General features: G+C 52.2%; 1 protein-coding gene across 14 annotated transcripts in view; it reads right to left on the bottom strand.

The window, feature by feature from the left end:
• NCOR2 (nuclear receptor corepressor 2) overlaps positions 1–26,186 on the bottom strand; it is a 168,190-nt gene that overhangs the window by 114,283 nt on the left and 27,721 nt on the right. For all 14 annotated transcript variants that reach the window (XM_021412549.1, XM_021412556.1, XM_021412559.1 and 11 more), the window contains exon 2: positions 6,378–6,589. In XM_021412549.1, coding sequence (XP_021268224.1) covers positions 6,378–6,482 — 105 coding nt within the window. In that variant the 5' untranslated portion in view covers positions 6,483–6,589. The remainder of the gene's footprint in view (positions 1–6,377; positions 6,590–26,186) is intronic.

Raw genomic sequence — 26,186 nt, 5'->3', positions numbered from 1 at the left:
CATCCCGAGCAGGAGGAGACCCACAAGGACCACTGAGTCCAACTCCTGGTTCCACACAGAACCACCCGAACCCAAACCCTGCTTCTGAGAGCACTGCCCAGATGCTCCTTGAGCTCCAGCAGCTCTGTGCTGTGCCCACTGCCCCAGGCAGCCTGTTCCATGCCCACCCTGCAGAACCTGCTCCTAATACCCATCCTCCAGCACCTCGCCAACGGACGAGAGACATCTCCACTCCACTCAGTACACCCTGAACTTAGCAAAAAAAGAAGTTGCTTTAAATCTCAGACTGCCAGCAACAAGAGCGACCTATTTCAGCAACAAAAGGAAAAGCTCTCTGGTGCCTGGACACCCCTTGGCTCTGGCAGCAGTTGCTCATCAGACCGAGAAATGCACTTTTGAGCCACTGCCTGGAGAAATTTTTTGCCCAAAGCCGACTCAGGTAGGAGGTGGTTTGGGAGGAAGCTGCATGGTGACAGAGCCACAACGGAGCAGCATCAACCCAGGAAGCAAGAGAAAACCTCCGCAGAGCATCACCGCTCTTATTGATCGAAGCAGGCTGTCCCCAGGCACTTTGCTGTCTGTCCCACATCCTTCCCAAAAGCCTGGCTCAAGCTCTTTGAGGATTCAAAAAAATAAAAACAAATACCCACTGCTTCACAATTAGCTATACTGTTGGAGATAAGGTCGGTAATAAAAACCTGGCTGAATGCACGCATTTTTGTCTTGCCTAAAGGGATGCAACATGTGCTGAAAAGACAAGTGCCCTCATTGTTCTGGCACAGCCTCTTTGCCATCCACCTCACAGACGCTGCTGACTTGGCCTTTTGTTTCAGGAGGTGACCATGCCGCCCGTGGCCTCTTCTTGGAAGGCATCGATTGCTGCTGCCGTCCCTGCACGGAGGCCACGGCTGCTGCCAGCACCATCAGCGTCTGGAGCAGCTGCACAGTAATGCATCCTTCCTGACGCCTCGTCCCCCTCCCCCCGCACAAACCATGGCTGTCAGCGATGTGTAGCTGTCCCGTCTGAATGTGCCATTCACGGACAAGAAGTGACGGCGTGGTGGGGGCAGCTCCTCTGGCTTCCCAGTCATCTGACCAGCGCCTGGTGCCAGGCCAGCAGCCAGCCCTGTCCCCGCAGCCAGGGCTGCACGCAGAACAGCAGCACATTCATCACAGGGATGCATTTGAATTTCTCTCCATCACAAGACTTTTGGCTCCTTCTTTTGTCCCAGTCACGTCCAGGCACCGCTGAGCCAGCAGGGAGCCCTTCCCCCGGTCCCCACGCCGGGCACTCTGCTTCCTGCAGCCGCTCCTGGCTACCAGCCTTGCGGGGGGTGAGCAACATGCCAAATCCCAAACATCCACGTTTAAAGCACCATGTCACTTTGTTCATCATTGCATCTCTTCCGCAGCAGTCCCCCACCACCGTACATCACCTACCTGCTGCTTTCCCACGTCCCCATTCAGCTACACTTCCTCACAACTCCACAGCAAACTCTTCAGGCCAAGGGGCCTGACCCACTCACAGTTTTGTATAACTGACTATCAGTGACAAGTAGCAGAACCCCCATCCTGCAGAAGGCATTTCCACCGCAGGGGTTGGTGGAGCATCGCGGACAGAGTCATGCTGGCAGCACAGGCGACCGCTTTACATCCCCAAAAGCGGCATTAGTGGAGCTCTACCTTTGCCAAACCACATATGCAGCAAGTTTTTTCTTCCCCTGTGGATTTACAACTCTGAAATCAACAAAAAGCAAAGAAGTCTCCTCTGCATTAACTCACGTCCAAAAAGTAGATTAGGAAACAGCCGTAAAATTCTACTTGAAGAAAAAGAGCTGTTCTGTATAAGTGCTGTATCCTAGGGAAAATGAGCCCTGCTCACAGCAGCTACTGTTAGCCAGCTCCTTGTTCCTGGCACGGAGAGAGAGACCCCAGGGCAGGGAATTAGGTGTTCTGTTCCTTCACTTGCATCTCTCCTGATCCTAAATCACACAGCCAATTTCCCAAAAACCACCACTCAGCTGCACCGATCTCATGTAATATTGTGCTGCAAATCTCAAGTTAATTCAAGAGGAATCATTCTGAGTTCTCACGACAGAACCAGCCACAGTGGGTAAATTCCAAGGTAGGCTTTTGCTGCTCAAGCCTTTCCCTGGGCTGTTTGCTGGAGGCTGCAGAGCTGGCAGCGATCTCCCCCCCCCGGCTGCACAGCTGGGAGCAGGCAGCTTCTTCTCGCTCCTGGAGGTGGTTGGAGGAGGCTCTCTGCAGCCTGGGGGATTTTAGCATTTGGCACCGTAAGCCCTTCCGTTCTGCAAGCTCCTGGAGCGCTGACACAGACTGGCATTTTGCTTGCTGGAGATAAAAGTGTGAATAACCATTCTGAAAAAAAAACCCACCACGGCAGCAGAGGCACCTTGTGCTTGTAACGCAGGGCACTCCATCCCTCCCCACACTTACCCGCCGTCACGCTGCCGCTCATCGCCTCGTCGCAGAGACGCTCCAGCTCCTGTCCGTCCGTGCATGGCAACCTGCTCTGCTGCAGCTGCTGGGAGGAGCCCACGCAGGGAAGGCCACGCTCCCACCCAGGCCATCACCTGGCCAGGACATCACATCAGCACACCACTCTGCAGCAACCTCGTGCCTCTGGTTCAGGCCGATGAGGAAGTAGCTGGCCAAAAAGTGAGCAGTTGCTCCTGCACAGGAGCTGCTTTGTAAGGTGTTAGTGAAGGAACTACAGCAGCTTACCAGGAGCTGCTCCCAGACAGGAGGGAGAAAGCACAAAGGCCTACAGGAGCTGGAGCTCAGGGGTTAAGGAGGAAGCTCATGTTTCCATCCCACTGTGTGGGGAACGGGGCTTTGTCAGAAGGGGACACCGCACCACGACCGCCATTCCAAAGACGATGGAGCACGTGTATACATCCCAACCGTTCTCCAATCCTGAGTAATACCTCCAGTAAGTAACGAAGTACTGCAAGCACTCCCAAAACAGAGGCTGCTCCAGCGTGGGGACAGCCAGCTCCTGGCAATGGCAGCCTGCGCCCAGCTGACATGGCACAGCATGGCCCTCGCTAGGCATGCAGCGAGGAATCCTGCTGCCCCAGGGAACAGCGAGCACGGAGGGGCTCCAGGAGGAAAGGGGACGTGCACTACGTGGGGACATCGATCTGTTGACAGAAAATATCTGCAGGTTGCTTGAAAAGGAATATCTGTCATGCCAAGGTTTGCTTTCAGAGAGCATGAACTTCGGACACATTAGAAGGTTAACAGTGTAAGTAATGTGTTTTTTCACCTTTAGCTAAAGGTCACAAAGCATTCAAACAATTCTTCTGTTCCCAAGAAGAACAAGATAGCTGAACACCCCAGTATTACAGCTAATTAATACAGAAAACTAACATGCTTCCCTATAGTTTGGCCAAGAACCCCGTAATTCTCCTAAGAAAAAAGAAAAACTGTTCATTACTGGTGATTATTTTTTCAAGTAGAAGTTAAACAGAACAGAACCTTTCTACCAAAACTTCTTCCTTCTAAAAGCATGCACACTTAACAAAGTTGTTTTGTAAGTAATTTTTTAATAAGATGGAATTAAATCTCAGGTCGTTATAAGACACCACACTTGTCCTGCCTCCTGGGCAGCAGCTGCCACTGAATCAGAGAGGAAGAGGAGGAAACAGAGGGAGGCCCAGGGCAGTGGGAGCAGCCCACCCTGCAGAAGGCTGCTGGCTGCACCACGCCGGGCTCAGGGCCAGCCCCACGGGCCCCCCGCCCTCCCCAGGGCTGGCACCTGCAGGTGAAGCCAGCACACAAAGCCCCTGCTCACCCAGTACTGCATCTCCTCCACCAGCCCCTGGCTCAGCAGCAGCTCCTGGATCTCGCTGCTGGGAGCCGGTGCCCATACGCACCAAGCACATTTCTGTGAGTTGATTTGAAATGCATCTTTTTTCCCCCGATTTGTTGGATGTTCCCTCAGGTTTTGTGAGCAGGGAGCAGAAAAACGCCCCGCCTGCTTCCCCTGCCTCCTGCCCCTTCACAACGCCCACTCCCACTTGCCTCATCTGTGAAATCCAACAGCTGCAATCCTTTAAATCACTTTTCATAAAGTGTCTCCAAGCCTAAAATAATGTCACGGCTCATTTCAGAGCTCGGTATTCCTGCCGCACCGTGTTTCCCTGGGTGTGCCTGTCACAGTTGGACTGCAATTATTTATTTCTGTTCTCATGGCATTTGCAGTCCCGCTGTGCGCAGCCCCACGTGCCCGGGAGGAGGTGACCAGGCCGCTTCCGCAGCCGGGGAAGGAGCCCAGGGCCGACAAGTTCCCAGCTCGCATGAAAGGATGTCGTGGAATGCAGCAACCCAGAACCGAGACCTAATGAGATGTGAGGCACGCCAGCGCCGGGTTGGTTTTGGCCTCCATTGCTTTCTTCCAAACAAGCTCTCACTGTGCAAACACACCCCATGACAAAACCGACCCGGCCAAGACATGCAAGCAAATACCACTGACTTTTAATGTTAAGCGGCACAGCTGCTTCAAAGCAACGGAGCTCTCCCGAGTAACCCCAGCGGAGAGCAGCCCCCATCCCCAGAGCCACGGCCCGGCCAGCTCCCAGCACGGCGATGGCACGGGGGCTGCCTGCCCCCCATAGCACAGCAAGGTGTGCTCAGCGTGCGTGGGGCTGGCACGCTTCCACCCAGGGGTGAGAGGATCTGCTTGGCCTTCCAGCTGAAAACCTCAACCTCTCCTGCACCCAGACGCCTACAAGGTATCGCGTAACTTCGGAAGATTACACGCGGCTGTAAAAATAGCTTCTAAAAGCAAAAGCCAGCAACTTCTTCCAACATTAATAGGATAGAATAAAAACAGTATTCACTCTAGCCAGAGAGCAGGACAGGTCAGAGAAACCCAAAGCTCAGCCTGCCTTGCAAACAACTGCCCCATTCGGGTCATTCTGCTGATGCGACACTAAGGGAGCAATGCGGGTTGGCAAGGGAGGAGACCTCAACCCCAAAGCCAGAAACCATCTGCCCTCAACTAAAATCTCCCTCCACCCTGAGCTCTGAGGTTTAGGGGGTTGTTTTTAAGTCAAAGCTTCGCAACAACAGCAGACCCTGCTCACCTGGTCACATCCTCCTGCTCAAATTTCTGATAAAAACAGAACAGGGATTTTCTTGTTGAGACAAACATTCTCATTCCACCCACCGCCCAAATAAACACGCTCATACCAGTGGAGCAAAACTCCCCTAGATCAAACCAGGTCAGCCTGTCTCATAGCCTGGATGAAAAGCCTCTTTGTGCAGAAGCATGCAGACCCCAAGCAAGCTAGACGAGCCAGTTAACTCAGCCAAAAGCTTGTCCTGCACCCTCTGTATGTTCCTATTTCAAAGCCATTCCAAACTCCATTTCTGCAATACATGCTGCTCTGTTGAAGTCCAACAAAGAGGGCAGACAAGGAAATTTCACCTCTTCGTTGACATTTCTTGGATTTCCAGGCTTTCAAGTCAAATCCTGAATGCATCACGGCAGGAGTTTCACAGTTCAATAGCCTTCACCATCAGCAATGTAACCCTGAGACAAGGTCACCTCGCTAACTTGCATTACATCCACCACACCGGCTGCAGTCACCATGCTGCAGCTCACCAAGGAGAGCACACACCACACTCCAGCACCTAATAAGATTCATTTAAGCAGCCTGAGCTGACTAAAGCTGCTCCACTAAGGAGAGGTTTTTTTCTGTTAAGGGCTTAAACCTAAAGCATTCAAACATCCAGGATGAGCAAGCAGGGATGTGAGTGACAGGGCACAGGGAGAGGCTGGATCTGGGTGAATTAACCCAGTGCATTCAGCAAAACGCAGCCAGCCCTCATCTCAATGCATGGCTTGGTCCTACAGGAGACAAGTCCACAGGTCAAAGAGGAGGGAGGGGAAAAACATGGGGAAAGACAAAATGTTAAAAATCAGCAGGAGCTTTCCTCCTTACCCCACAGGACTGCCACCAGGCACGCAGAGCAGGGCTGCTCTCCTGACCCAAAGGCAGCAGCAGGTTCACCCGTGCCCCTAGGACATCACTGCACTGTGCTCTGGCTCCCACTGGGGCTGAACCACATTCCCCTCTCCCCACCAAACCAGCTGCACTCTCGGGAGGACAAATAGCCCTCAGCACTCACAGGTGGTGAGCCAGTGTGCGCGAACAGCACCAGAGTAAGGGCTAGAGAGGGGAAGAGCTGAAAGCACCATGTAGACAATGACATGAGAAAAGAAGGGTGAAATCCCATATCACGGGCACGGAAACAGAGGTGGCTGTTGCACAAAAATCGGACTGAGACCAGCACAGGAACCACTGCCCAGCGCCAAGGGCACCAAGGGAAGGGGACTCCCGTCTTACCGCGTGCGGCCGGGCGATCTGCACCGGGTAGGACATGGCGTGCGGGGGGTAGCGCGGCTCAGCGGCACGCCAGCTCTGCGTCACGGGCTGAGTAGATCCAGACATGTCGGAAGAGCAGACGTGGCGGTGGCTGCTTCCAAATCACCAACGGAGGATTAGGAGAACCAAGAGCTCCTCTTCATCGTGAGCATGCTTTCCTCGTCGTGCAACAACTGCGAGCAAAGAGGAAAGCAGCAGGTTAAAACTCAGTCAACCACAAAACAACCAGCACTGAGGCTTGGATGACCCCCAAAACCTGACCGCTCTCATAGTTCTCCACCAGCCCTGCTTCCTGCACGCTCCCCCCACACCACACCCCGAGGTCCCTCCTCCAGCCCCCCCCTTCCTGCTCACACCTCCCTGCGCCCATAGCACGGTGCTCTCCTTCCCAATCCCAGCAGGTCCTGCACCCACACGAGGCAGCCTCCATTGCCAGCAGGAGCCGGGCACTGTGCTGCCCAGCAGCCCCACACGGGGCCGCACCATAACTCGGGACTGAAGCGTGTCACACGTCTCCAGTGCCACATCAATACTGAATCAGCCCCTCTGATTAGGATCAAGTGCCACAGAAGACACCACGGCCCAGGGGATATTCTCACAAACTTGTCGCCCACACGCGTGGTGGCTTATCACGTGTTGCAATTCCTTCTGCAGCTGCGGCACAGTTGGGAAACCAGTGGGAGAACTCCTCTCGGCCTGGAGGGAGCTGCAGGGAGCCAACGGGGCTGCAACCGCCCAGCTCCGCTCCACAGGGAACGCAGCGAACCCAAGCCAGTGCAGTTCAACCGAAACAGCAGTTGGCGTGTGCAAAAACCAACAATGGGTCGGAAAGGGAAAAAAAGAGGAAGACTTTATTTCCCTGCGAGACCACAGATCAGCCCTCACTGATGGAGCGCTCGCTATCTGTGCCAGGCAGGCACGGGGCTGCCTCGTTGGTTTGCCCACGTCCACGCAGCCAGAAACCGAATCACAACACAACAACGGCCCCAGCAGCGACACGCGGCACGAGGAGATCGCTCACAGAGGGGCCAAGCTTAAAAATATACCAACAGCCAATTCCCACCAAGGCTACAGAAACATGGACAGCAGAAACACGGAGGTATCTCGACGCTCCTACGGAAGCGTGCCCAGGGAGCCCAGCACAGCAGCAGGCCAGCTCCGCAAGTGCCACAGCACTCGTCCCGTTGGTGTTTACGGGGCACACCAGGACCGCAGCGTGCAGCCGCTCCAGGAGCGCTCCTTGCCCTGGGGACCCATTGTTAATGAACTGTTTGTAGGAGAGGAATGCAAACAATAGGAACAGATTAATAGAAAAGAAAAGAAAACAGAAATAGCCCAGCCAGGCTCTTCAGATCTGGACTGTTTGGTTACTGCTCTTCTCAACTGATTTTGATGAGGAACAGACGTTGTCTCACCGGAAAAGTATTTCTCCCCCCTGGTTGCAGTCTTGATGGGGGAATGTTTTATCCACAGACCTGCATTAGCCATTACAGTGCTAGGTATGAGATTTACAATCTGATTAGAAACAGGAGAAAGCAAGAGGTTGCTGGCCAACCTGGCCCCAGGACGGCAATGCAGAGCTGTGGGCTTCCAAGCTCACCTGCTTCCTCCCACCTAGGAGACTCCTGGATCCACACCCGACACCTCCGCGCCTGTCCCTGCCAAGGAACACCCCAAGGACCCGCTCCAAAGCAGGGCAGGATTCCTGAGCTGAATCCTTGGCTTGCCACTGACACAGTGCAATGTGGGTGAGGGGCTGCAGTTCCCCCTGCCTTGGTTCCTCTGCCTGAAGGTGAGGACAAGGCACTCCCAGTTCACAGAAAGTATCCCTTTATCCATCCTTATAGAAGCCATAAAGATCCCAATGAGAGAAGACTTCTGGAATTTAAAATAAACATTAAAAAAAAAAAGCAAGGACATGCTGAAATAAGCTTAACAGAATTTTCTGTTTCTTAAGCCCAAATTAATGTTACTCAACTTGTGGTCTACGGATCACGGATGGTCTGCAGAAGACGTTAGAAGGTAGCCCACAGCATGACTGCAAAAAGCCCTGTTAACAAGGCTATGATCACACAAGCACCCCCGGCCCAGGCACGGGCACAGCACTCAGAGCCTTACCCACGTGTTCCTTAAAGGACAGGTGGAAGCAAAAAAAATCATTAAGATGTAATGAAAATTATTTGAGGGACATTCCTAAGAAACGCACCACCGTGCAATGATAATGGGTTTGTCTAACCAGTACGTGCATGAAATTTTCTTGGAAGACAGCTGACATTAGACACAAATATTTGTATGTGCTGTATCTGTTAAGGCCTTTCAATAGGCAAGCCGGCTGCCTGCCATAAATTTAGGGCTCTATTCAGAATAACAAAGCAAACAACGTCAGTGTCTGCAGCTTAGCAATCCACAGTAGCATTCAATCGCAGCAGGGTACAGAGGTTTTTAAATTAAAATAGCAGCACAGGGTCAACAGGAAAGATCAGGCACACCCTGAGCTGCACGGTGTGGACGAGAGGTTACTCCAGCCCTGGGCTCAAAGCCCTCACCTGCACAGGATGTGCTGGCTTTGGAGAACCACAACTCGCAGGGTTGGCCGGCGCAGCTCAATGAGCGCAAGGGCCCAGCACTGCCCTGCTCCCGGCTCCTTCCTGCAGCTGCTGCAGGTTGGGCTGCTCACAGCAACCCTCCTCTCTCCTCTCCGTGCAGGTGTGGGTACAACCACAACAGGTCTTCCTTGCTGGGAGCTGCTAACTCCCACTGCGGCTTCACGCAGCCCCAGCACTGAGCCCAGCACCAGGGGACTCTGCTCCACCCCTGCCAGCACCAAGAGCCATAAAGCAGGATTCGGGACTTGTGTTCCCAATCTTCCCAAGCTATTTTGGGCTTGGGACCGCGTTCAGCTCTGCCCTGAGGTGACCTCTGCCAGCGCTCGCAAGCAGAGCTGGTACACAGGGCTCACGGCTCCGCAGGGCAGGTCTGGGCAAGCTGCCTTGATGGGACGCTCCCAGTAAAGGTACTGACAGCCAACAGCAAAGAGAAAGAAACCCGCGGAGAAAGGGGGATCTGCATCCAGGCACAGGCCATTCATGAAACAAAGGAGTTATTTTTAAGTGTAGGCTGGAAACAGAAAACAAACGGACCACGTGAGGCCTTTGTTGAAGATGATCTGCAAAGACAAATGGAAATGCCCGAAAAGGAAATTTAAAAAAACCAACAAAACAAACATACACAACCACTCAGGCACTGGGACTGCGAAGGGAAACGGGACTGGAGGAGGAGAGGGAGGAAGGCAGCGATGGCTGAGCAGCAGAGCAGGGCCAGCAAGGAGCAAAGCGCAGGGCAGCACAGCGGGGATGGACACAGCTCTGCTGCCCCAGCAATGTGTGCTCGCACAGCACGGCACGTCCACGCCGCGGGTCGCAGCCTCATAAACACGCACACGCAACTTAAAATCAAGAGGGGAGGTAAAAAAAAAAAGCAGCTCCTCACCATCGTGCGATAACGATGACTACTTCAGCCACGCTCCCAAGTACACTAAACAGCACATTAACAACCACGGCTGGAACAACACAGCAGCACCGCGGTCGTCAGGGCTCCCAGGAGCCAGCACAGCGCACCTGCCAGCCTCCTGCATCCACGGCGCAGCACGCGCTGCTCATTTGGGTTTCAAACACTTCACTTCCACCGCTGCCAAGACGGGGCCTCTGATGTCTGGGGCGCTGTGAGCGCTCGGGAGTCATCTCCTCCGCATCCTTTTGTTGAACAAATTACTCGGCTCAGGAGTGACACTTTTGATTATTTACATCCTGCATAAAGAGGGGAAATTCATTTTCTGGATTCCCTAAGATAAGTTCTTTGAGGCGGATCGTGCTGCTAAACATTTTCTCCTTTCACACGTTCCCAATTTCAAAGATGACAAAACATCTCCGTGTTCTAAATTATTCTTTTTCTTTCATGATCCTCTAATGATTCAGGAGTCTCGACTTCACACGAGCATCTTTGAAGAGCTCTGGCTGCCAGCATAAAAGCTGAACTGTTGTGACAAACTGCACTATTTAATGCCTCCACAGGAAGATGTGCAAAGGAGCAAAATTACCCTGGGGAACTGAAACAAAGCCTGCAAATAAATTAAATGACCTGTAAACTAAGGTACTCAGGACCGTATGACGACGCTGCGCGGCTGTGCCATGAATTGGTAACTGGCAGAGCTGTTGGGGCTCTCAGACCAGCCCTCACCCAGCACATCCCACATCACCCTCATGCCAACCCAGCGGGGCTCATGCCAGCTCTGAACCCTGCACAGGGCCCTGCTGCTAACATCCCAGAGCGATTACAGGGCCATGAGTCAATCCTCACGCTGGTTAAAGACTGAACCCAGCCATTTGCTCCTGCACACATCTGCTGCTTTCTTCCCCCCCCCCACAAAAGCAAAGAGTTCCAGCTCCAGTGGCCCAGAGCAAGGAGCAGCTCGTTAGTTCATGGCAGAGCCAAGGCTGAGGTGGGAGCCATTAATTGGGCACGTTCTGCTTCCCTGCTCTGGGTAATTAACAGCTTCTGAACAGAAGGTCAAAGCCTCTCCAGAGGCACCAGAACACTTTCAACATTTGCACCCAACACACAGCAGCTCGCAGGATGGGCAGCGTGCAGCAGGATCACCAACCCATCCCCGCCATGCCCACAGAGCCGCGTCCCTCAACACCACATCTACCCTTTTCTTAAAGGCCTCCAGGGACCGAGCCTCCACCTCCTCCCTGGGCACTCTCTTTCAGCCCACCCTGCTTTGTGATCTCTCATCTCATAATTATTAATAATTATCACTAGCAAAAACCCCAGCTCCATGGGTGCTGCTCGCAGAGCTGACCTAACCCCATGGGTTGTGACTTATGTGCGCAGGATGGGAGTTCCTCAGTCCTCCCACATTTCTGCTTTCAGGGGTGTGGAATGGCTTAATTATGCCCCTCGAGGTAGGAAGAAGTCACTTGTCTTTAAACACTTAGGCTTTTATTGAGTTAACGTGTTTTAACAAGGTCACAGCTCCACTGGTAAACTCTTACCCAACGGGGAATTCGCTGCTCTTCCCCCCTCACAATTAATCAGCGTCTCCCATGATTTAACTCTGAGGCCGGGCTTATATGCTCTGCAGGCATAAAGTCAAGAAAATAATACTCAAGCAGTCAGAAAAGGCAAACCAACCTTCACTTCCTTCACTGCATCAAACAAATGAAACCACCCTGCCTCCTCCAGCTCCAGTGCGTCCCAGGAGCAGGGGCAGCCACCAGCTGCACTTGGCAGCTTTTGCTCTTTGCCCACTTGAGCATCCCTTGGCAGCAGCTCCCGACCTCAGCACCCATCAGACAGAGCAATTCTCATTTCTCCTTGCGCGGGTCTGCGCTGCTTTGGCTGAATGTGCTTTCAAATCAGGACTGCTGGAGCCAGAGCGGGTTCCTCCTCCAACTCAGATATCCCATTACACAGCTGATCCCCACGGCCAGCTCCGTGCAGCTTGGGCAGATGGAAAGCTGAACAGCTCGTGGAAAAAATGCTTTCATACACAAAGGTAGAAAATACAGTTTCCATCAACCTAACAGGCATTGCAGGCCCTCGGTGTATTTTATGAGCTAGATGCTAACAGAGCTACCATGCATTCAGTCACATTTTAAAAGTTACAAATAGCTTATAAACACTCAACCAACCATTAGATAGGTGGTTGTTTTAATAAAAGGCCCATCAACTGCTGTGGGCTGCAGCTCTAAGGGAGCTACTGGCTCCAGAATCACCTGCAGCACCTCCAGCCGGGTCCTTCCCTCTGCCGTGGGACACCCCAGCACGCAGCCCTGCAGAACCAAGCGTGCTGTCTGCCAGCTCTCCACCACTTCTACGTAGACTTTAATGTCAATACAGGCTATTCACGGTCACATTTCCTGCAGGTGATGTTAAAAATACAGACGAAACATCGCCGAGCACTAAAAAGCAGTCCTTTGGGATGGCACTGGAGAATATTTAATAAAGCCAAAAGCTGCAGGCTAATTTCCCCCGAGAGTTCCCACTTAGAGCCTGTCGCAGTGAGGATCCATCACAGACAGCTCCAATTCACCCATGGCAGAGAGGAGAACAGCCCATCTGTGGGAGCAGCTGGGGCCTCAGGCAGCCCCACGGGCCTGGGGGAGCTGCAGGGGCAGCGGGGGTTCCACCGTGCGGCCCCAGTGGGAGAAGGGAACAGCATCTCCTGCCCGCAGCCCTATGAAGTGGAGTTCAGGTCACTGTGCCTTATGCAACCGCAGCCACTCAGGGGGATAAGATCGGCCGCTAAGCAGGATTACAAATTTATCTTCCCACAGTAGTGTGATCTTCCACAAATAATCATATCATGGGAAATAACGCAGAATGTTTTTAAAGAACCGGACTTCAAATTGCCAGGAAAGGACAAAGCACCTACACGACAGAAATCAAAATCTCTTCTTCTAAACATGAGGGCAACACGTGTGCTCCCCCGTCAGTTTTGGCACGGGGAGCACAGGTGCACGAAGCAAGCAGAACAAGCGCAGTGCCAACAGGAGGCACGAGGGCAGGCTGGGTGCCACGCAGCAACGGGGGATGCCCAGCAGGGAGCTGGGCCGGGCCGTGCTCCGGCTCCTGGCAGCACCTTCAGAACTGATGCGGCCACAGCATAAGGCATCCAGTACCTTCAGAGGGGAGAAGGGATTTTACACTCCTGTTCTCTACCTGGCATAGAGCAGCAGTGGCTCAAGGAGTTAAGCGGGCAGAACACGATCGTTCGAACTCACGGGGCAGGTACAATGCTTTAAACCAGCACGAAACTTGCCAATTAGCTTCCAGAGACCACAACTGAAATCCACACGCCTCTACGCCTGGACTCAAACCTCATGGTTTTGCGGTTGGATCAGAAGTATTTCTCAAAACTGTGCTGGAAATCAAGAGCTATACGTGCAAATGACACAGCTTAGAGACGCGGGCTTCCCATGCCCACTCACACAAAGACTGCAGCTCAGCCGAGCACCCCAGCAGCCGACTCCTTCGTCCATGACATCGCTGGCAAATTGGATGGGGAGAGTCCCCACTGCCACCTCCGCTGCGGGGACCCTTGGCAGCAGCAGCGTTGGAGCAGCCATCAAGCAGATGCTTAAAGAATGCAGAATGACGTTCAAATGACATCTATCCATAGATCAGCCCAAACCACAAACATCCGAAGAAGATTTTCACTTAATCCAATTTACTGTAATCTCTCTCTAGTTAAAACGACAGAAACGTCAAAATGGGACTTTACTCCTCTGTCAAAGCATCTCATGGTGAAAAAGGAAAATAAGCAGGCGCTCACACGCAGCACCACTTATTAGGTTAGAAATGTCAAAACTGCACTTTGATTCTAACTATTAGCAGTCACATCCACATGCTGCGCCCTTCTGTTTCCCTTCGCTTCCCCCAAACGCGGGCACAGAGCATATGCTCGATGCTGAGCACCATCGACACCAGAACAAGTCATCTGCTTTCCGTCCCCATTGACCCAGCGCTCATCTCCACCCCACGCCACACACAGGTGAAGCCGTATGACCATCAGACATCTCAGGAAGATGGCATTCTCCTGCTTCTGAAAAAAACCCAAACCAATAATCCAACAGACCAACCTTAAACTGCTTTCCCCCCTTCTCCACACTAATTAGCAAACAGGATAATTGACAGTGCGCCTGGGAGTTCAGCATGTGTGTGCCCACAACCCTATTGCTGTCTGCGAGCCTATGCGTATTTTTCCTGAGTGGTCACAAAAATTAAGCCATTAGCCGAGAGTCCGAGAAGGTGAAAGAGAAATACCCACCGTCAGAAGCAGGGTCTTCGTGCATTATTTAACAAGAACTCCGTTGGCAAAACCGGTGTTGTTTTCATATAAAAGCTAATAGAAATTGTACCTCCAGGTGTCAAAACACTGATGGTAATTCCTGCTGCCTCAGACATCTTGATGTTTCAATTTTAGCAGTGTGAGGAGCCTGCAGGGAATCCAAGAGGGTAAAGTGCTCGTGCTCAAAGAGAAGCGGAGAGAAGGAGAGCCTTTTATTTCTTCATAAAGGGCTCAGGGGAACAGTTCTACTCGCTGGAATTATCAGATCTGGTTCCCCTGCTCCTTCCCTTCCTTGAAAGAGGAAAGAGCAGGACGGGCTAACAAGGAGCCACTGTGTCGTGTGGCCAGGAAAAAATCAACGAGGCTGCAAAGCAGCAGCGCAGAGACAAAGAGGAACTGAACAGGGATGGTGCTGGGGTGCAGCCGCACAGGAGCAGCTGTGGGATGCTTACATGGTTTCCAGAAAATAGAGTGGCTGTGATGGAACAGCATGCTTTCCCTGCCCAGAAGCACATCAGCGTGCTGGACCCCCCTTGCTATCTCCCACAGCACTTTGCTGTGGATGAGCAGCACTGCACCTCTGCGACACGGTACCAGGATATGGAGCCCACAGCTGGGCCTCTCTGGTCATAGAATGGCTCGGGCTGGAGGGCACCTCAAAGACCACCCAGCCCCAGCTCCCAGTCTGGCACGCTCAGAGCAGCTACCTACTGGTTTGCCTTCTAAAAACAGCTTTATTTCTTGGTGTCAGCAAATGGAAGTGCCTCCCCAGGCCTTCCTTCCAGGCCTTCCCAAAGCACTGCAGATGCCGGCTGATCCACTGGCCTTGGTATTTACTCTCTTATCAAAAAGCCTCCAAAGCTGCAGATGACCCAACTGCCTCTTCCCATCCTCCTCCCGCCCTCTCTGCATTCCCCTGGTGCAACCCAGGTAGAAGCAGCTGTGCCGTGCAGCCCCAGGGAATGAACCTGGAGGAGCAAACCACCGCTTGCTTGCTCCCAGGGGCATCACACAGCTACTTTCCCAGAAGCGACTCTACTTCTCACGCCTTCAACTACTCGCACACCTTCCGTCACCCACCGCTCCTCCTTCTGAGGCAGCAGAGCTTTGATTTCTGGGCAGCACCTGTGCCATCACACAGAACTGACGCAGCCCACTGCACTCCCAAGAGCAGCAGTGGGGCAGGACAGTAAGAGCCAGAGGTGCACCCAGGATCCTCGTGCTGCGCACCACATCGCAAACCAGCCCAACTGAGACCCACAGCAAAAGCACGAGACAGTAAGTATGCTCCGAGAGAGGAGCCATTCATACAACGCCTATGTAACCGAGCTTCCAGACCTATGCCAATTTATCCACATCCCTATTAAAACTACACCACACGCAGCCCAGCACCAAGAAGCAGGTCCCCAACCCCGCAGCCAGGGAGTCTCCATGGGCTGGGTGTTCCCGCAGTGCTCACAGCACCAAGCCAAGAACTCGGGGCAGCGGGTAGAGGGCCAGGGGCAGCCAGGGAGAAAACAACAGCTCAGGAATTCGCGAGCAGCTCCACATGGTCTTCAAGAAAATAAACAATTTCTCCCCGCAGCAGCCGCTCGGCCGGGGACACAAAGGTTCCGGAGAGATCCTCCGCGGGGTCATGAACTCTTGCACCCTGCTGAGCAGCCTGCTTCAAAAACAGCGCTGAGGAAATTCCCAAAGAAAAGTACATCAACGCAAGAGCGAGCTCAGCTGAGGAGTGCCAGAACCGTGCCGAGGGCCTACAGACACGCCGAGCCCCACGCACGCGGCCCTGGCACCCACGGCCCCATTCTCCCCCCCCCCCAGAGCTGCGTCTCACACAGTCCCAGCCCACACAGCCCCTCCTTCAGGTGCTGCTTACTGCCCAGCCGTGCCCCGGGGCTCTTGGCACGGCGGAGGGACGCCGGCTGCCTTCTCGCCCCTCCTGCCACGGCTCACAATGCACGGCACAAACTTTAAGAGGCAATGACCTCATCGGAGCTGGGAAGAGGGAGGCGGGGGAGCTGGCGACGTGCCATCTCCTCGTTTTTCACATTAAAAACAAATAATAATTCACGGGAGAAAGCCCATTTTACCAGGCTAAAAAAAGAAAAAAAAAAACACATTCCTCTTGGAACAAGCTGGAGTGCAGCACCCAGAGCGGGTGAGCAGAGCCTGCAAGTCCCTGCAGCCACAACCCTCGGGCAGCGCTGCGCCGAGCGCGGCTCCAGGCATGCCAATGGCTCTGCCCAGGCGTGCGGTGCTCCGCCGTGCCGAACACACACACAGCATGTGTGCAGACATGGGACACATGAATTCTGCACACTCACACATTTTATATCCTCGTATTACTTATGTTACAGATTCACGCATACATTACTCATAACTGTTAAGAACAGAACATACAGTTCATCCTGGCACGAAGCCCGGAGGAAGGAGAAAAAAAAAACACAAAAACCTTGCAGTAACAAATCTAACTCAAATCGAGTCCAACAGCATCTGCGGTAGGAGTTAAAACAGCATTAAGGATCATTAAGTTACTGAATTATTTGGTCCAACACCACGTGTCCCCACCAACACGAGCCGTGCCTGCTCCTCCAAGGGGCTTTGGCTTCCATTGCCCCCGCAGTGCTGCCCCAGGCTCCCAAGCTTCTGCCATCCTGAACACACACAGCAGCCACAGGAACCACCACCAAACACCGTTTATCTCTGTGGAGCTCACTGGACAAAGCCTCGCCGACAACAGTCCCACACCTTCCGTGTGCTTCAAGCCGGGGCCCAACACAGCAGCATGGGCCGGGATTGCACCCAAACAGCGCAGAGCTGTGCGCTGCTGTGAGGAGACATCCCACCTTCACACCGCACCCCGACGGCAATGACAGCCCCACACCAAGAGCGTAACTCCGCAGCAGGTCCCCACGCAGGGAAGGAAGATGTCAGAATCACAGCAATCCACAGCTTTGATACGCTTTTTAACCGCTACAGCGAGTCTGTGGCGTATCAAAGCATTCTTCTCCGTATCCCTCCACAAACAGGCTGCTTAGTTTTATACCCGGCGTCAGTGGGATTTAACAAGACACAGTTGGAACGTTATGCTCACGTACTGAAGGAGAAATGAGCGGAAGGACACGAGGAACAGCTCAGCCCACGCCTCCCAGCCCCACCACCCCACACCAAGCCACGGCTCTCCAGCAGGATCCCGCGATCCCTGCGGGACAGGGCAGGGGACACCAGCACCAGGAGCACCTCCCCAGTGCCCCCGCCCTCAGGGAGCCCGACCTCAGAGTTCTGCGAGCGCAGTTGGCCAGCAATCCCTGCCTTTATGCAACAGCCAGCACAAAAACAGCAGCTGCAAACTCCCACTGGCCTGACCGAAGTCAAAACACACGGTGTGCTGCTTTTCAGGCAAACCCAAATTACAGCGTCGTCTGCTGACTGTTCCAGGGACGAACAAACCCACATTAATTACAGGCTAACTTCGCAATTCACCTCTCCAGAGCACCAAACATCAGCACAACTGCTTTGATTGCACTGACAAATCTGTCTCCAGCCGGCACGGCAATGAGTGAGACCAAGACGTCCAGAGGAGAGAAAGCAAGAGAAGAAAACATACAAACTTTCCCCTCATCCCCCACCTCCCCAAAAATCCATGGGGATGGGATCCCCACAGGAAGCAGCCCGGCACAGGGACACGCAGCTCATCCCCTCCAGCAAGAGGCTGCTCCCGGCCTGCGGCCCCAGCAGTGCTCCTGTGTCGCAGGGCCAAGTCCCAGTTTCTCAAAGGAACTTCTTTCTGCCGTGGCCTACTTCGGCTCGCTGCAGACAAAACGCCTCCGAAAGGAGAGCGGCCCGGGGCACTCACCCAGCAGCATCCCCGCAGCCCTCCCGCATCCTGAGCGGCCAGCGTCGCGGCTGCAAAATAAATAAATAAGAGAGGCCACACAGCCTTAGAACCGAGCTGGAAATGAAATGGAAAGCCTGTAATTATTTCTCAATGCTCCTGCCAGTCTCAGCCTATAAACACAGTGGATTACATAAGTCCACCCCTCCTGTTTTGAAGCCAAAAGTATGAGCTTTTCCTCCAGCTCTGGCAGCCAGTAATAATTCCTCGTAGCCATGGTGACGCTGGCTGGCTTCCAGCAGACAATGGGGGAGCTGAAATACTGCGAGGCCTTTTTATAGCTTCGCTCTGAAACCCTCTAAAATATTAGCTATCTCCTGGCCAACCCGGCCCGACAGCCCCGCGTTAACCATCTCCTCCCCACGGCGCGGAGGCGGGCGGCGCGAAGGGGCTGCTCCCCCCCAGCCACGGCGCTGCTTTCACACATCGGCAACGTTTCCGATTTAATGGGTTTGTTGACTTCTCACCACGCGCCGAAATCCCAGCCAGGAGGGACTGCAGCACAGCATCTGCAGTCAGCGCCGCGGGCTGAGCGAGGGCTGCGTCTTTGCTCCCGTAGCTGAGCCCGCCGCTCAGCAGGTACGCTACGCCGCCGGGCGAGCTGCGCATGAGGCACTCCTCTCGAGTTTGCTGAGCTGGAGAGAGAGCAGCCAGACAGCAAAACAACACTTGTGCGTGCAGTGCTGTCTCATGGGAGCGGGGCTGGGGCTCGCGGGCTGAGGGCTGCAGGGAAGCACGATGCTTCCCACGTCCCGCGGAGCTCCTCCACCTTCCTGGAGCTGTGGGAAGAGCTGGAGAACCTCCCCGTGCCTCATGGCAGTGGCATGGCGATGTCTGTCTTCAAAAACAGCCCCAGTGCACAGACCCCAGCCGCCCCAAGGGCAGCACAGACCCACCCGGGGCGGGAACTCCTTGCTGCGCCTCCCCAGAATGCTCACCCCAGGGCTGGGGGATCCTCTGCTGAATTTTGCAAGTTAGCAAATAAGCAAGGAAAACAAGAGAAACTAAAGAGAAAATTAAAAAATAGCAGAGCCAAGGCCACCACAAAAATACAGCGAGCTCTCGGGTGCGCTCAGCACGGCGTCACAGTGCTCACAACGCGGCCCTGGAAGCCCCAAGGGCCCTGGGGGTGCAGGTGATGGCACGGGCAGGCCCCAAAAGCAGGCAGCGCTCGCATGGGAAGGGCTGGGCACACAGCCTTTGGGAGCCGGCAGCACCCGGACACCAGAAGGCAAACAAAAAGCAACACGGCTTTCTAAGTCTCGTTAAACAGGAGATTTAAAACCTGATTTAAAACTGATTTTTCTCAGGTGCCAAGGTGATAACATTGCTTGGAGCTTTGGTTGCACTGATCATTTGACAGGGATAAACACGCTGGGACACACTAATGCAGAACACAAAGGTTCCTCGGTACCCGGCCTGGCAGGCTCACTCCTTGCTACAAAGCTGCATTTCCCTATGCCAAAGAAAAGTTGTTTGCACAGAAACTAACAGAAGGGGGGGGGGGGGGGGGGGGAAGTCCAGCAGTTCTTTTCTACCTCTGGGCACAAACCAGGACCTGCAAACCCTGGCAGAATGGTTTTCTCACAGCGAACCCCCGTGCCGGCCAGCAGCAGCGGTCACTGCTCGGGTAACGGGAGGCACGCAGTGCCGGGGAAGCCACACATGGGGAACGGTGCCGTGCTGTGCGCTGGGGTGAGCTGAAGCTGAAAAACAAAGGCGATGTTTCCTCCTGGCTCTGACGTATCCCACGCACGTGCCTGCAGCTGCAGCAGGCCACAGGAAAGGGAGAAGTGAGCTCAGAGCTAATAAGGAATAACTCAGGAGAAACCTCGCTGCTCTCGAACAGCCCGGCCCTCCTGCTCCGGGCAGGGAGCATCCTCACATCAACCCCAGGCACTCAGATGTGTGATCCAAAATCAGGAACAACTGCAAACCCTGCTTCAACTTCAAAATGGCACCCCAGCACATGCTGCTCCGCTCAGGCCCTAATTAAAGAGGCTATTCTTTACAGTGCTGGAGCCACTCCAACTCCCATTGTTAAATTTAAAATAAAATCCTGCAAGCCCACTGCATCTGTAAGACATTAAAACATTCAGCACTGACTTCTTTACTCGGCTTTAAGACACCATTTAATGATTTTTCCTCTCAAACCCCAAATCTAAGGATATAAGGAAAATGACCAACAGCACCTTTTACAGGATGCATTTTTTTCTCCAAAGGAACCTTCTGCCATAATATCCATGACCTTTAACAATACAAAACTAACTGAAAACACTCATCATGTACAGCTTCTAGACATTCTGCAGGACCAGGATGCGCCCAGGTGCAGGTTGAATGTAGCAGGACAAAGCAGGCTTCGTAGCATGGAGGCCAGCCCCAAATACAATCTATTCATGCTTAGGGAGAACACAAGAAACAAGCAGATCTGACCACAGAAAATCACCATGAGCACAAGAAAAATATATCAAAAAGCCAGCTCTGGTCATTGCTAACAGCAGTACAGAACCACAAGGCAGAACCTTGTTATGATTAGCACCACCTAAGCAAGGCAGGTCGCTGTTTCTCTAGGTCCCTTTGGCCAGGACCACATGCAAACCCAGTGCCAGTGAGCAAGGCTCCAATGCTGGTCTCCAACAACATTACTTGTTAGCAGCTTCTAACATGTGCTGGCAGGCACGGCCCTGCTGACAAGCCTCACGTTTCCACGAAGCCCGTATAGCTTCAACGACGCTGCTGGTATTCCTCCTGTCAGCAGTTCCACAGCCCCACACACACCTTGGGGTGGCAGGTGGAAGAGAAGACCCAAAGCTTAACAAACCGGAGTGCAGTTTCAGAAGCAGAAGATGCCCATGGCGACTGCTGTGCTGAAGACATGGAAAGGCAGCAAGGCCAGCAGAAAGCCCCAGGAAGTTATTTCAAGCAGTTCCCACAGCTAATTAAACCGCTCAGTCATGCATGCTTTAAAGTTCATAAAATTATTAGAAGAAAATAATCACAAAAACAAATACAAAAGCCTGACAATTAGTGGAAGCAGCTCTGGTCGATCACCTCTCCCTGCCAAGTCATTCTATGGCACGGCAGCAAACCCTTTGGCAACCAGTCCGAAGGCATGGCCACAGGCGAAGGGAAAGGGCTAACCAGCCTTCACTCCACAAGACAAAGCCTTCAGAGCACACCCAGCCCAGCGGACCAGCCCCTGCTAGCAGGGAGAAAGCTTGGCATGGGCCAAGCTGCGACTCCAGGAACCCATCCTGACGTCAGGAAGCACTGCTTGCACGGGCAAAACAAGGAAGCACATGACAAGTACGTAGGAACTGAAAGATGCTGGATGGGGAACACAAAGAGGGGAGGAGATGGAAGGACGACTCATCCAGTATTTATGTGAGAGTTGGCATTCCCAGGCAGCCTTCCTCTCGCTGGATCAAGAGACTCCGCAGCAAAACGTGTGGTTAATGAGCCCGCGTCAGCAGAGCGGAACCGAGCATACACACACCCAGAGCTGGCACATGGCAAAGTGCCACAGAGGGAGAAAATCCACGAGTGAGATAGCTTAAAAGGAGAAGGGAAAAACAGAGGGGAGCAGGGGAAGCATTTCATCATGCCTTTTTAGAGCAGTGAATTAGAAGGAAAGAAAAACAAAACCATGAATATGATCCAAAGCTGCGCTACAACACAAACTCTTCTCAGTTGTTTCAGCAAGTTCTGGGTTCTGCCCTTGCCAAAGGCACTGCCCAAGCTATTTTAAAAAATAATGAAAAGGCATCAAGAACTACTCCCCTGAGTGGCATACCACTACAGACCCTTATGTACTTCCTAAGAGCTGGGACAGAGCTGCAGAAGGTGCAAGAGGCCACCTGAACAAGCATGACCTAACAGTTCCTGCAAGCAAAGCAAGAACACAGTTGTATGGTCAACAGCCAGTTACAAAACACATCAAATCCAAGGAAAAAAAAAATCACGCCACTAGCTCAGGCTGGATATGGAAACAGGAGGCAAGTAAGATCAGAAGTACAAACATCGCTCTTGTGCAAGCCGTAAGGCTAGGTACAGATTGGAGGACACGGGCCCAGCTGCCAACCAGCACATCTGGTTGTCACAAGGATTTTGAAACAAGGCTGAAATCCATAGAAACTTTCCAAACAATTTCCTAATTCAGGAAATGGCGAGCCCGTAGCCTGCAACCTCTTTCAGGGGACTCGGTCTTGCCTTATTCGCAGTCTGAAAGGGAAATATCCCATCAACAACAAAGAAAGCATCGAAGCAAGGACAGTGCAGTTCCTGGCCATGCCATTTGTGCGCTTTCCAAGCACACCACTACTTTCTGTTTACCTCTAACTCCTTCCAGTCACAAACCAATGTGCCATTCCCCTCTACTCACTCTGCCCACTTCATCCTCAGTGTTTAAATTAAGAAAGCTGTGACAAAGTCAGGCTAAACCCGGTCACTGCGAATACTCCAAACGCAGGACGGCCGTGGGGTATTGCAGACTAGTCATATGCTTCCATATTTTGTCCCCAGGAGCTCGGCCAATCCATTTAGCAACAGAGCAGGGCTCTAATAATAGACGCAAGGATACACAGGAGGTAAACGTACACAAGACAAAAATAAACCCCAGCCTTGCTATAATTTTAATACAGGAGCTAAACTGGGATGTGATAAATGAAGCCAGTTTCCACTGTCGAGTCAAGATGAAAATCTAACCCCAGCGTCCCAGGAGCAAACATTGAAAACTCGATGGGAAACTTGCAGAAAGCCAGAGGATTGGACGAGTGTTTAAATACGTTTCTCATTATTGAAACTGACACCAAAAAAACACAGTTTTCTAGTGTCATGAGCAGTAGATACTAAGCAACTATGCATGTTCCCAAGCACCCAGTGCCCGCAGCTATGGGGCTCTAATCTCTCTCAAAAGCTGCTTCCAGCACCCTGAAAGCAGCATAGCTGCGTGGAAGCTCATTTTGATCTCAGTAAATGATCTCCAATTAAAGCTTTAATACGCTCATACACAGCTGTAAACTCCTACATGCATTCTTCCTTTACGAGTTTTTGCCCGTCTCCAGCCTGTACGGTTAACCACGCTCCCCCCACAGCCCTGACTCCGCTTTATAGAACCAGCCCTGGTGTTTAATGAGATGAACGATTTCCACACAGAAGCCATGCGAGGGATACCTCTTCCATTCCCACAGGAATGCCCAGAAGAGCCTCAAAGATCTCACGACCTGAAGCCACGTGCCAGGCTGGACACAAACATCTCCTGCGTGACTGGGCAGGCCTGGCACCTCGGGCTGCAGCTAGGCTGGGGACCAGTTCCTTTCTCTGCTGATCGACTGCTCAGCCCCCACCTCCCTTAAAAAACAGCCCTGTCCATTGCTTTAAAGCCCATGAGAAGACAAATCTAGGTGTTAACCATGATTGTTCTTCTTCAGGTGACGTTTGACTGGACGAAAGCCATCACCAGGTCGCTACCAGAATGATGGAGGCATAAGGAGTTCCTCGGAAACCACATCCCTAGCAGTCACTGAAGTCCAAGCAGGATGGTCCTCAAGCCAACATCTACATTCAGACTCCATTCAGTGAAGAGGAACTGGACTAGGCTAAGTTTCATCACCTCTGCTCATCCTCTGTAAGGAGAAATCAGCCACGCTCAAGATGGAAGAGCCCACGTACACCAACCCGTGGTGATCCGGCACATTTTGCTGAAGGTCTTTCATCATGCACACAAGGTGTGGTGCTATCTAGTAATCTGAGGAAACATCCACGGGTTTTTTCAGCCTCCACTGGAAATTGAGATTCAACAGGAAACCACAAATACACCACGCAATTAATTTTTCTTTACCAAATGTTTTCAGTCATGTCGCAATTGTAACAGTAAGCAAACTATTTGGTTTCCTTCCAGTTCTTGTGCAACCACGTTCCTCATTTTTTCTTTTCTTAAATAATCTGGCTGAGATTTTTAAAAAGAATTTAAAACGAGTTAGGAAGTCCGTACCAATGGAGCATACTCTCTCCGCTAGATATTTACCCCCCAAGAGGTTTTTGTATCACACAGCAGAGGTTTTCCACAAACAACAAATAAAGTCTTTTCCCAGCTAAAAATACTGTGAATAGCCTAAGAAAAAAAAAGAGCAGAAAAACACATCTACCGACACAGGCAACACCAAGCTCTCTGAACCACATAAATAAAAGTCTCATTCAAACGCTCCCCCCTTCCCTCCCAGCACTGTTTCAGGAGAACAAAGAAACATTAAGTCTTACTTTCCCGGTGTACATTTGATCAGACCTTCTGTTAACACAATATGACAACGGCAATGAAGGGAAGAATATCACACTGAACCACCGTCTCCCATTCCCCTTCCTTCTGCCGAGCCCTCGCTGACGCAAGGATGGAGCAGCTGCTGTCTGTTTTTAAACAGCTCCATATTTCATAAGAAGCTGCTGATTTCTGAGAGGACAGAAAACCCAGCCAATGCCTTACAAAACAAGAACCAAATGAAAGCAATTCAGGACACAGTATTTAAACACGATGTCCATTTGCTCAGCTTCCTTCCAAGGCACTGCCACAGCTAACATTTGTGAGGCAGCTTCATCCTCTACCTGAGCCTGTCTCCATTATCACATCAACACAACTTTAAAATGATTATTTAAAACAGAGCAAAAGATTCTGGAAAAGCCTTCCCATAGCCCTAGAGAATGAAAATCTTCAAATCAGTGCCTCCAACTTGATCCAACCACAGAAATGACGATGGCAAATTAACATCAACTTCTCAAGTTCTGCCTGCTGCTGCTTAGGGTCGCTGTATTGACATTAAGTGGTTATGTGGGATGGAAAGCCTCTCCCCACAGGACCCAGCCCTATGTCTTGAGTGTCTCAACACTCACTAGCAAAAGATAAAGATATTTATCTTTAGCGTGGATGTATCAGACATTTGGAAAGACTCATCGCTACAGAATTTCCACGCTTTGGTCTTCTTAAGAAATCTGCATCATAGGGTACAGGTCACTGAGTATTAGAATCTCAAAAGAAAGGTTAAACCTTTTCTGTTTTGACTCTACAGCTCTCTTTGGCTGTTAAAAATAATGTGTTATACCGGGCAAGTCCTTCCTGAGAGGCTCCAGATGCCTGCTGTCTCCTTCCCCGTTAATAGCTGTTACAACAATACTGCTTTTTAGGCTGTTTGTATTGTGCTGATTAACTTAGATAAAGGCTTAGGAAAGGAGGAGGGAGAAGAGAACATGCAGTGGGAGGAGGATTTACAGGGAAAAAAAAAGTCTTTCATCTGCTCTAATAATTAGCAGGTCATGCTGAAAGCGATCAGCATCCCTTTAAAGCAACTGTGCATGAAATGTGCAGAGCCTGCTCCGGTCACTGCACCCACGCAAGTCACTCAGTGCTGTCAGTCACCTTCTGCCTTTCTGAACTTCACCAGCTCCGGGAGGGCTCCAGCCACAACCTCCTGCTGCCACATCCCCACTCCAGAGCCACGGGGTAACCAGGCTCACCAGTCCTGCCGCTCCGTCACAGGGCAGCAGACACCGAGGTGCCAAGGCAAATCAAAGACTAATTAAAGGTTTGCAAAGGGCCTTCAGATCCCCTGATAAAGCAGCACACAGCAACTCGCTGCACAGCATTTGCTTTTCCTGGAGAAAATCAACCACGTGTAAGAGCCTCGTGCTCATCACCTGGAGGCCCCCTTCCCCAGGGAGATATCAGAGTCAGACTGCCCAAACATGACGAGCACGCTCATTATTCATCACTGGAGCTGCAGTCCCAGAGGCCTCTCTGCAACCAACATGTTGAATCACCCCAACAGCTCCCCCTCCCTGACACGTCCTGTCAGACGGGGATCCTCAGGTCCAGACAAGCTCGGATGAAGGCTGAAGACCATGTCTCAGACCTTATCCACAAGCTCTATTGCAAAATTAACAGCAGAGCAGGGGAAAAATTGTTAAGAAGCCAGCAGCAAAGCTCTGCGGCCACCTGGGCTCCTTCCCCTCCCTGCATCTACTCTCACCTCCA

Source organism: Numida meleagris, chromosome 14, assembly GCF_002078875.1.
Source record: "Numida meleagris isolate 19003 breed g44 Domestic line chromosome 14, NumMel1.0, whole genome shotgun sequence".
In the NCBI taxonomy this organism is placed as follows: domain Eukaryota; kingdom Metazoa; phylum Chordata; class Aves; order Galliformes; family Numididae; genus Numida; species Numida meleagris.
Note: the sequence above shows the minus strand (reverse complement) of the source record. Positions and strands in the feature narration are given on the sequence as shown.